The sequence below is a fragment of the Ursus maritimus genome, unplaced genomic scaffold (assembly GCF_017311325.1).
Source record: "Ursus maritimus isolate PB19 unplaced genomic scaffold, ASM1731132v1 scaffold_12, whole genome shotgun sequence".
NCBI lineage: Eukaryota > Metazoa > Chordata > Mammalia > Carnivora > Ursidae > Ursus > Ursus maritimus.
The window spans coordinates 9802975-9815322 of record NW_024423564.1 but is presented as its reverse complement, the minus strand read 5'-3'; the positions used below and the strand labels follow the sequence as shown (position 1 = coordinate 9815322).

The 12348-nt window shown below is 42.7% G+C and overlaps 1 protein-coding gene across 2 annotated transcripts in view; it reads right to left on the bottom strand.

Moving 5' to 3' along the window:
* The window catches only part of TRIM33 (tripartite motif containing 33), a 115048-nt gene extending 104180 nt beyond the window's left edge, over positions 1 to 10868 (bottom strand). For both annotated transcript variants that reach the window (XM_008697777.2, XM_040626877.1), the window contains exon 1: positions 10343 to 10868. In XM_008697777.2, coding sequence (XP_008695999.2) covers positions 10343 to 10868 — 526 coding nt within the window. The remainder of the gene's footprint in view (positions 1 to 10342) is intronic.
* Positions 10869 to 12348: the final 1480 nt, after the last annotated feature.

Here is a 12348-nt window from a genome sequence, read left to right as displayed (position 1 = left end):
TTTCATACATAAAGCACGGGCGAACACGCTCACAATCCCAAACTATAAAATACTGGTAGACAACACCTACTATGATCAAGAGTAGGAAGAAGCAAGTAGTAGTAAAATAAGACCACAAGAACTTCACATAATGGAATTATCAAATATAAATATGAAATCAGAATATTTTTGGTATTTTAAAAATAAAAAGTAAAATAAAAAAACAACAAAGCAAACACAATTAAATGTAATTTAAGGGAAACCACTTACAGTAAAATTATATGAAGTATACAGGAAAAACTCAGAGAGGATGAGAGAAACCCCTCCAGGGAAAAAAAAAAAACCTATATAATATTCCAAAATACAGAAGATTATAGCTAATGAAAAGGCATACAATGTTTATGAATAGGCAGACACCATATTATAAAGATAGCATTTTCTCCCTAACTAACCTACAGATGGTCCCTGACTTACAATGGTTCGACTTACTATTTTTCAACTTTCAATGGTGTGAAAGTGATACACATTCAGGAAACACCATACTTTGAATTCTGAATTTTGATCTTTTCCCAGGCGGCTGATAAGCAGTACCTATTCTCACGACGCTGGGAGCAGCAGGAAGCCACAACTCCCCATTAGCCACATGATTATGAGAGTTAACCTACCAATACACTTAAAATCATTCTACACCCAGGGCACCTGGGTGGCTCATTTGGTTAAGCATCTGTCTTTGGCTCAGGTCATGATCCCTGGGTCCTGGGATTGAGCCCCCGAGTCAGGCTCCCGGCTCAGCCTGGAGCCTGCTTCTCCCTCTCCCTCTGCCTGCCACTCCTCCTGCTTGGGCTCTCTCTCTAATAAATAAATTCTTTAAAAAAAAAATCATTCTCTACCCATATAACCATTCTGATTTTTCACTTTCAGCACAGCATTCAATAAATTACATGATCTGTTCAACACTTTACTATAAACTAGGTTTTGTGTTAGATGATTTTGCCCAACTAAAGACTAACGTAAGTGTTCTGAGCACGTTTAAGGTAGACTAGGCTAAGCTGTAACGTACAGTAAGTTAGGTGTACTGATACATTTTCAACTTAGGATGTATTCAATTTACAACAGGTTTAACAAGATGTACTCCCATCACAGATCAAGAATGATCTGTATATCCAAAGGAATTTCAACCAAAATCCTGACAAGTTTAAGTTTTTATTTATTTGTCAGAGAGAGAGAGTGAGAGAGAGAGAGAGCGCACGCGCTCAAGCAGGGGGAATGGCAGGCAGAGGGAGAAGCAGGCTCCCTGCAGGGAGCCTGATGCGGAACTCGATTCCAGAACCCAGGGATCATGACCTGAGCCAAAGGCAGATGCTTAACCGACCGAGCCACCCAGGCGTCCCAAAAATGCTAACAAATTTTTTAAATGAACTTTCACATGATTCTAAAATGTGTAAGAGCAGGGCACCCGGATGGCTCAGTCATCCCACTCTTGGATTCGGCTCAGGTCATGATCTTGCAGTCACAAGATCCAGCCCCACATCGGGCTCTGCGCTCAGCAGAGTCTGCTTCAGATTCTTACTCCCTCTCCCTCCTCCTCTGCCCCTCCCTGCTTGCTCTGTGTCTCTCTCTCTAAAAATAAATAATTTTTTTAAATGTGTGAGAGCAAAACGTCAACATCAATAAAGATCATCTTGAAGATAAACAAGGTGTATGTGGAAGAGAGTGAAATTACCTAAATGAATAATAAAGTTTATTGCTTATTATAAAGCTATAGTAAAAGGGAAAAAATAGAGGAAAAAAAGTCAAGTGTATTAGTTATCTATTGCTGCATAACAAATTACCCTCTAACTTAGTGGCTTAAAACAATCTCGCAGTTCTTTGAGTCAGGAATTTGGGAGTGACTTGGCAAGTAGTTCTGGCTGAGTGCCTCTAAAAAGGCTGCAGTAATATGTGAGCCAAAACTGCAGTCATCTGAAAACCTGACCATGCTAGAGAATCCACCTCCAAAGTAGCTCACTCACATGACTGGCAAGTTGGTGCTGGATGTTGGCAGAAGGCCTTAGTTCCTCTCCACTTGGGCCTCTTTACAGGACTGCTACAGTGGCAATTGTTTTCATCTAGAACAAGGGGTCCAAAGAGTAAGGAAAAAGCTGTGTGCCTTTCATAACCTAGCTTCAGAAGTCACTTTTAATTCTCCTGTATTCTCTTGGTCACCCAGACCAGTTCTGAGTCACTGTAGGTAGAGCCAGGAGAGAGGAACACTGGGGCCATCTTGGAGGCTGGCTACCACACCAAGCCCTAGTAGGTTTAGAAAAAATCTTCAACTTACATAACCAACAAAGGATCAATATGCAGAACTTATCAAAATCCTTGTAAATCAAAATTTTTTTAAATGTGAGCAAGCTAAAGAAAAACAGAAGGCACAAAAATAATTCATAAAAGCAGCAACATAAATTGCATATAATAAGCATTCAAAAAGTTATTCATTAGTCCCACATAATTCCTGCTATTTACCTATGACTAAGGCACAGGCTTTAAATATTCTTCTAAAAATTATATATACATTTAATGTTCATTCAATCTATGGGTTTTTTTTCCCCCACTTCCCTTTGGGACCAATGTTTATTCTAGAAGCTGGCTAGGGATAGAGGTTCAGTTTGTGGCCACAAAAGAGACATGGGTTAATGTATCCAACACTATGGGCCCGAACTCTGAACCTGGCCTTAGGAAAGTAAAGTGATAGATCTCAGTCAACCAGTCATGAATATGAAAAAATAAAATCAGCAGACTTACAGTGAGCTATTTAAATATGTCAACTTCATATTTTTTTCAGTATAAACATATGAATTTGCCACCTTCCACTACTCTATGATCTGACATTCTTCCCAAAAACTACATTATCATTTTCTTATTGTCTTTTTTTGGTCTCAGGATCTACCTTATGCTATTAAATTACTGAGAACCTCATAGAGCTTTTGTTCAGATGGGTTTTATCCATCAATATGTACAATATTAGAAATAAAAATTGAGAATTTTAAAATATTAATATTGTAATAGTTGATAATAATTCACTTTATTAAAATTAAATGGTCTATTAGTTCATTTAAAAATAAAATCATTGCATGTTTAAACATTTTTATGAGAAATAACTATATTTTCCAAAACGAAAAGCTTTTAGTTAAGGGTGGCATTGTTTTTACATTTTTTAAATCTCTTTAATGTCCGGTTTAATTAATACATTCAGATCACTGATTATACATGCTTTTGCATTTAATCTGTTGTGACAGATTGTTTTGTTGAAGAATATGAGAGAACAGCTATGTATTTTAAAAAACGGAAGACTATTTTAATAGCCTTTCAAACAACAGTGTGGATATTCTTTGATTATAATACAAAAATATAAAGAGTCGGGGCACCTGGCTGGCTCAGCTGGCAAAGCATGCGATTCTTTTTTTTTTTTTAAGATTTTATTTATTTATTTGACAGGGAGAGAGAGAGCACGCAGGGGGAGCAGCAGGCAGAGAGATAGAGAGAAGCAGGCCCCCACGGCGCATGGAGCCTGATGGAGGGCTTGATCCCAGGACCCTGAGATCATGAACTGAGCCAAAGGCAGACGCTTAACCAACCGAGCCACAGAGGCGCCCAGAGAATGCGATTCTTAATCTCAGTGTCTTGAGTCTGAGGTCATGTTGGGCATGGAGAGTACTGACAATTTTTAAAATGTGTATATACGTGTGTGTGTGTGTGTGTGTGTTGTTATAAATATATGTATATGTGTAGGTATGTATATGTGTGTGTAATATGTGTGTGTGTATATAAAGTCGTTTTTCGTTTTTGTTTTTGTTTTTGTTTTGAGAGAGAGTGTCTGTTTGCATAAGCAGAAGGGTGGGGAGGGGCAGAGGGAAAGAGAGACTCTTAAGCAGGCTCCACACACAGCCAGACATGGGGCTCGATTTCACAACTGAGATCATGACCTGAGCCAAAACCAAGAGTTGGATGCTCAACTGACTGAGCCACCCAGGCGCCCCTAAAGTGTATTTATTTCTTAAATGTCAGTAGCAATGTGGAATTTCAAACCATATTAATTTTTACTACTCCCTTATATTAAAATCTACTGGTCTAAATTTTACACTTTGAATCTTTTTCCTATGCATGATTTTATAACATAATGCATTGCATTGGTCAATTGGTCATTTGGAAAATACTGGTTCACTATGTAGATCTTCCAAATGCTGACATTTCATTGCACACTATCAAAAAAAATTTGAGGGTGCCTGGGTGGCTCAGTGGATTAAGCATCTGCCTTTGGCTCAGGTCATGATCCCAGAGTCCTGGGATCCAGCCCCACATCGGGCTCCCTGCTCAGCAGGGAGCCTGCTTCTCCCTCTTCTGTTCCTCCTGCGTGTGTGCTCACTGGCTCTGTCAAATAAATAAATAAAATCTTTTAAAAATTTTGATACTTTATGATACACTACCAATCTCATCAGAAAAGTCTTCAAATATTAAGAAGCTATCAAACTCAAGGTTGCACATACAAGTTTTTTCCAAAATTCTAATTTTCATTTAAAAGCTCAATTTTTACCATTGGCAACATGTCAGTTGTTTCCTTGAACTGACAGGCTCAATTCATTCATTTTTGAGAAAATGGCTGCCAAACACACATGTCTGAAAACCACAGTCTGTCAATCATTGTTCCAAGTAAAAGTTATTTTCCACGAAAATAAAGAAGCTAGTTCAGCCTGGAATTCAAACAACTGTACAAGTACTCTCCTTCTTATACTTCAGCCTGCAGCAGAAGCATTTTATGCACATTTCCCATTTCATTACACAGAATTATTAAAAATCAAGATTTAATAAAATAATGTCCTAATGCTTCATCAAAAACAAAATTAAACAAGCAGGTTTTTTGTTGCTGTGTTTGTTTTTACTCCAAGTGTATGGTGGTAAAGATACAATGACTTTTACTATGGTTTGGAGGCACTATCTTAATCGCTGCTAAGGTGCCAGCAGTTTTACACATCACTGCTTTTGCATCACTAACATAAACAGCAAAACAGTGAATAAGGCAAATCATGAATAAGTATTATTATGAAAACAGTTTTAACTTTGCCAGTGTCTGAAGACGTATCAGAGTATCCCTCCAAGGTTCTAAGAACCAACTTTGAGAATCACTACTTTAAGGTATTCTCATTTAGTGTCTGCTAAGAATATAGATAAGGAAATAAAAAGCAGTTAAGATTCTTCTAAAATTTTTGATGTACAGATAGTAGACCTTGTAAAGACTTAGGTCTTACACCATTAGTCTACAAGTTTTCACTTGTAAATTTTAAGTAGCTGGAGAGATTGGAATGCAAATGACTTTGTCAGGTGTGTTATACATCACTAGATGTCAGAAAAGCTACCTTCCTTCCTCCTCTTTCTGCTTACTGAATGGAGGCAGTCATAAAGACAATGGGGAACAACTGGAAAACAACAGAAATAATAGTTTTGGGGGGTCTTACCATGTGCCAAGCACTATATGAAGCACTTCACAATGTTTTAACTCATTGAATCCTCACAATAACACTATTAAGTAGGTGTAATTATTACCCTCAACTTACAGATGTTAAGTAACGTATTCATAGACATTAAAGTAGTAAATGGTGGAGCTCAAAAATGAATTCAGGTACTCTGAGTCTTGAATTGTGTGCACTTAACCAACCACGAGAAAGTATTTGAGTTTTCCTTGACATATCTTTAATGACTGCTTGCTGATGACTGTATTATCATTCAAAAACTCAAGCTTGTTTATGTAAATAGGTCATTAGAGAAAGTAGGGCCTAAAAAAATCCCAAATAGATAAGCCACCAAACCAGCAAACTGCCATATAGTATATATATTTAGCCTGGGGCAAGAATTTCCAAGGGCTCAAACAGAAGACTCCCCAGAGTGGCTCACCGTGCTCAGTGATAAAACACAGAACTACTGTGAGAAGGTGCTCTTCACACTACACCCAGAAATATCCCCTCCCACTTACCCCATTTAAGGTTGCCATTTCAGACTTTTCATAATAAGCTGAAGATTCAGAAACTGAATAATTTTTCCATGTTGATTCTTCCATCATGTCCCACAAATAAGAATATTAAAATTATGTAGATATAAAAAGTTGGCATGAAAGGCAATACGGTCATAGAATTTTACAGGATAGGAACTTACAGTGTTCATACCGCAGAAGACCTGAAGAGGCTGCTGAGTGCTTTACCTAAGGTTACACAGCCAATTAGCAGCAGAACACAATGCAAGTTACTCTCAATCCAGTTCTTCATGCATATCACCATGCTGTCTTGATCAAGAGCTCATTTGAGAGTTTGTTCAGATGCATAAATACAAATCTGTATTTTTATTGCTACATTACAGATTAATACACACCCACTACTGACAACTTTTTGAACTCAACCTAAAATAGAATTTTTTTAAATAATCACAAAGCACTTTTAAAAGCTTACTGTTGAGATTCAACAAATATTAATTTAATCTATTCTGATTTTCCAAATACTTCAACAGTAAATATATCACCCTTTCTCGTCAAAATATCTAAATCCATGTTTCTCAAAGTACAGTAGGTACCAGAATCAGAGCCACATGAGGTACTTGTTAAAAATGAGATTCCTAGGGGTGCCTGGGTGGCTCAGTCTGTTAAGCATTTGACTCTTGATTTCAGCTCAGGTCATGATCTCAGGGTCGTGAGATTGAGTCCTGCATTGGGCATCAGACTCCACATGGAATCCGCTTGAGATTCTCTCTCCCCCTCTGCTTTTGCCCCTCCCCCTGCTCTCATGAGCACTCTGTAAAACAAATGAATAAATAAAATCTTTAAAAAAATGAGATTCCTAGTATCATCCCCAAATCAACTGAGTTTCTGAAACTCCCAAAATGGCATTATAAAAAGTTCTCCAGGTGATTCTTATTCAAAAGATACTTATTGAACATTCACTCTACAATATTCTAGTAGGAAACAGATAAACAAGTAAACAAAAACAAAACATTTTAGATTTTAGCTGTGCTATGAAGAAAAAAGGATAATAAGTAAGAAAGTGACCTGGAGGACTACTTTAAAAAGAACAGTCAGGCACACGATTCTTAGGGTGATGAAAATACTCTGTATGATATTATAATGATAGATACATGTCATTATACATTTGTCCAAACCCACAAAATGTACAAACACTAAGAGTGAGCACTAATGTAAACTATGGACTTTGGCTGATTATGATAGGTCAATGTAGGTCCATCAACTGTGACAAACGTATTACTCTGGTGGGAAATATTCATAATGGGGGAGGCTGTGCATGTGTAGGGGTTGGGGATAAATGGGAAATCCCTATATCTTCCTCTTAATTTTGCTATAAGCCTAAAACCACACTAAAATTAAAGCCTTAAAAAAATTTTTTTAAAGGGAAGTCAGAGAAGGTCTTTCTGAGGAGGCAACATCTGAAGTGAGGAATCCTTCACTAAAGAAAAGTGGTACTTAAACTTAGTGTGCATCAAAATCACCTGGAGGACTTGTTAAAACAGATGGCTGGTCAGAAGGTCTGAAGTGGGGCCCAAGAATTTGCATTCCTAACAAGATCGCAGATGATGTGGATGCTGCTGGTCCAGAAACCACACTTGAAGAAACACTGATCTAGAAGGAACACCTAAAGAGTGTGAATAACTGGTGTGTTAGAGAACAGAAAAAAGGCCAGTTAGCAGGAAGGGTAATGCACTTGTCATTGTTTCAAAACCACTTAACATGTTGACTTAAGTTACCAGTTACGGCTCCCTAGACCAGAGAAGGAACCAGGGTTCCATAATACCTTATATTTGCAAAGCACTTCAGAGTTTATAAAAGTATTTTCACATTTATTATTTCATTTGACTTGGTGAGATGTAAGTTAAAGACTATTAGCCACATTTTAGAAATAAATTGAGGCTCAGAAACATTACAGGCCTCCTTTACAGAAAACAATTGATGGCAGAACTATGTCCCTTGGCCCCAAACCCAGTGTTCCTTCTAGAACAGCATGCTTGCTTTTTTAAAGAGCAAAGCAAAAGATACAGGAGTTAATACTAACAAATCCTTTTCTAGATTCCCTGTCTAAAAATATGGTGACTTCCAGACTTGTTTTAGTTACTGGTTGGAAACCAACATTACCTTAAAATGACAATATTTGGTCCCATCTACTTATTGCTCCTAGAGCAAAAACAAAGGATGGAGAATGAAGAGGGACTTCACAGACTATTACTCTCTCTCTCTCTGAATAAATATCAAAGAGCCAATTTCATAACCTCAAGTCCCTCAGCCACATCAGTCAAACACAATTTTCATCCTGTGTTCTAAATCTCTCACCTAACCCAGGTTCCCACAAGAACACTGAATCCCACACGACTTACTATACTCATGAGGCCATGAGCAGTTAGTTATACACCCATTATCCACCCTCTATACACCCATTATCCCTTAGTATCTTCAACATCAATCAAATCCTTATTCTTAAAATAGCACTTTTACCTGTATGTCTCAATAATACTTCAAACCCAAAACATCCATAACTGAAATTATACACACACACACACACACACCTGCTTCTGTTCCTGAATTCTTTTATTTGCATTAATAGCACTGCCACCCACCAAACAAGAAACCTGGAACTCAGCCTAGACACATCTGTCTCCCCCATACCAATCTTGACACCCCCCCATCTGCATTCCCATGGCTACTTAGAATTAGTTACCAGTAATAATTAAATAGCTGCCATTTCATTAATAAATACCATGTATTAGTCACTTTACACACTTCATTCTATCAATAACCCCATGAGGTAGGTAATTTTGTCCTTGTTTCACAATTGAAAAAACTAAGGCTAAGAAAAATTAATCTGTTCAAATCACAAGTGGGACATAACGAAGTAGACATCCAAACTCAGATGTGTCTCACAAACTCCATACCTTTCCCCCATACCAAAATGCTTCCTTCTTTAATACCTGTTATCATTTATTAATTCCAAATGCTCATTTTTCTATATTACTGTCAAGACTCCCTTCCTCCAGCCCTGCCTCCCCTCACCCTTCAATATGCCCCCAAGTGATCTTTTTGGATCACAAATGTGATCCTTTTATCACCTTGATAAAAAAGCCCTTCGGGGACTCCTTTTAGTCTACACTGTACAAATACACTTCACAGGATGAATCCCAAACCCTTTAGTACAGGTCAGCAATCCGTTAACCGCAGTTCCAAATTTCAAGAGCTTTGAAATTTTAAAGTTTTTCATAAATTTACAACAAAGCCCACCCTGAATTGTGGTAGGTTACCACAACTGTGGAATATCTGTACGTTTCGCTGCAGAAACACTAATGTGTTTGATAATGACTAGTTAACCTTTAGCTCCAGGGATGTGTAAAGTACCCTGTGCCCTGAAAACTCCCCAATCCAGTGAGCAACTCACCCTTCAAGAAACCTTCTCAAGGGTTTCCTTTTCAAAGAAGTTCCCCTGACCTTCTCTTGATTTGTCACAACCACTGTACCAAGTACCCACCGCCACTGCTGAACGCTGTTTCACCTATATGACTATGAATGAGCTCTTCACTCAGTATTTTATTCAATCCTAGCACAGTCTGGAACACTGGGGGCTCATTAATGTACAATGAAACCCAGCTGTCCTTGAATCCCAATTCCCTTCAAAGTTCATTTCTCCCTCACCCCTGAACCTTAGGATATTTCAACCTAAACATGCAGGCCCTTCAAAGCTATTTTCGCTTCCAGAGTTCCTCCTTCCCAATGTCATCCTAAAATTACTTTCCACCAGACAGCTCCTCTCAGCCCTAAACTGCTCAACACCCTTTATCCTCCTCATTTTAGTCCCTACTCCTTCTTTTCCCTAGCGTCGAACAGGTCAAGTCCTTCCCTCCAAGCCAATTCGTCCTCACAGCCCTTACCGCTTACCTACTCCCTCCTCAACACCTCTCCGGCTACAGGCCTTTCCTCCCACAACACTCCTCCAAAGCGATTTCGCAGACCCTCTCTCCTCTCTCTGTCCGAGTCCACCAGCTCCCGAACCTGGGCCCGGCCGGAGTCCACGCCTTCCCGGCCCGTATCCGCACACCCCAAAGCTCCCTTGCAGCCGGTGTCCCCTCCCCCAGCCTCTCGCCGCCGGCACCCCTCCCTTCACCCTCCCCTTATCTGCGGCGGTCCACCTTCTCTGGAAACTGTCCCGAGGCCGTGTCTTTCACCTCTCAGACCCCTCAGAATCGCGCCGGTCTGAGCAGCCCCGGGCCCGAGCACCTCCGTCCCCAGATCCTCCTCGGCCCCGCAAATCTCCTTCGGCCCAGACTTCGGGCAGGGCCTCCCGCTCACCTTGCTGGATGTCGCCGTTGCTGCCCCCCGGGATGGGCACGCTGAGCTGGCGCTCCGGCTCGGGCAGGCAGCGCAGGCAGAAGGAGTGAAGGCAGGGCAGCAGCTTGGGCTCCGCCTCACGCCGGCTCTGCAAGCTCTGCTGACACACGGCGCAGGTGTCCAGGAGCGAGGCTGGCGGTCCAGGAGGCGGCCCCGCCGACGGACCCGGAGCGGGAGCCGAGGCTGGAGCTGGGGCCGGCGTCGATACCGCCCCCCCGGGAACTCCAGGGCCCACTGAGGCCGGAGGGGCTGAGGCAGCCGGGGCCGAGCCGGAGGAGGCCGCGGACACCCCCCCGTCGTCGGGCCCGGCCGCGCCGCTCTCCGCGCCCGCCCTGCCGCCTTCCTCCTCCTCCTCCTCTACCAGCACCGCGGCGAGAGGCGGCTCCGCCTCCTGCGCCGCGGGCCCGGCGGCCCCGGCAGTTACCGGCGCGCTACCGCTGCCCCCGCCGCCGCTCTCAGCCTCGCCGCCGCCTTTGTTTTCCGCCATGTTTTCCTCTTTGAACCCGCCGGACCGCCCCGCGCCGCCCGCCGCCCGCGCCGCCGCCGCCGCCGCCGCCGCCCCCAGCCCCAGCCGCAGCCGCAGCGAGAGCGGCAGCCGAGAGCGAGCAGGCAAGCGAACGAACGAGAACGCGCGCGCACGCGGCGCCCCCGCCCTCGCGTCGCGCGGCTGAAGGAGGGCGGACGCGGCGCGCGCACGTACGCACGGACGTCCTCCTGAGGGAGGCGGGAACTTGGGGAGCGGGAGGGGAATCGTCCCCGCCCCCGCCCCGACCTCCCGCACCACCGAGTTGTGTCCACGCCGCAGCTGCTCGGCTTCCTGGGACCGTTTAAAGCTAGTGGCCGTTGACGCTGAGCCGTCTTTGGCAGGCAGTGGTTATGCGCTCGGACACAGCGGTGGTGCGGGGAGAGAAGCAGGAAAGCGTAGGAGGGTAGGAGGCCAGGACCGGTCCCTTCCGAGCCAGCGTCTCCCGGGCGGCGCCGTCCCCAGAGGCTGGCGCGTCTCGGCGCGAACCTCAATTGCCGCAGGGTCGAAAGTCGTAGCCTGCTGGCTCTGAGGTGCGGAACTCCTGGGGCTCGGTGCCTTCACCGGCTGTGTTCCTTTGGGTGGTTGTGCCTCAGGGGAGCCGTGAAACGGGGCCTTTTTTTTCTTTTCTTTCCTTATTGGAGGCCTGCCAGAAATAGGCTGAAAAGATCCCGTGAGGAAGAAACTCTCAACAGCTATTTTTAGCTTCTTAAGATGATTGATTTTCAGACGTTGCTACGTATCAGAAAACCAGTTGAGGAGCTTTTTCGAAGCAGAGATGCCAGAGCCACACCCCAGACCTGCATCAGGAAGTGGGGGGAGTGGGGGGGAGGGCAGATGGATGTTGAAAAGTCGCTTCAGCGGATTCCGATGTGCGTCAGTTTGAGGAGCCACGGATCTACCCAATATTATGTCCTGAGAGTCCCACTTAGTGTGCTGGCGTGAGTTGGGTTCCAAGTGCCGGAATAATATCGGTAATAGAAGCTTTCAGAAAGGTTTTGTCTTTCTTTGAAAACAAGTACTCGGGATGTTTATGTAGTGCAGCGGCTGTTTTAACGTTAGGATCCTGAAGTGCTTTTCGTCTTCAGACAGTGTTCCCAAGGAACTGTTATTCTTTGGGCTTGTACAAGTCCTTAAAATAAGCCACTTCGAAACATTTTTCATTTATTCGCTCAAAAATATCGACCTCTTATTATGTGTTAGCGTTTTAGAAATTATAGCAGAAAGCAAAGGTGATCTGTGCCTTCAAGGAGTTTGCAGTCTTACGGAGATTGACAGTAAATTGATTGACAATAAATATATGCCAGGGAGTGATAAATACTATGAAGACAAAATAAGAGTAAAAGAAAGCAGAGATAGAAAGAGAGAGAGAAAGAAAAAAAGAAAGAAAAATCAGAGATGACTGAGGAAGGCCTCTGTGGATAGATGAACAATACTTGTCGTT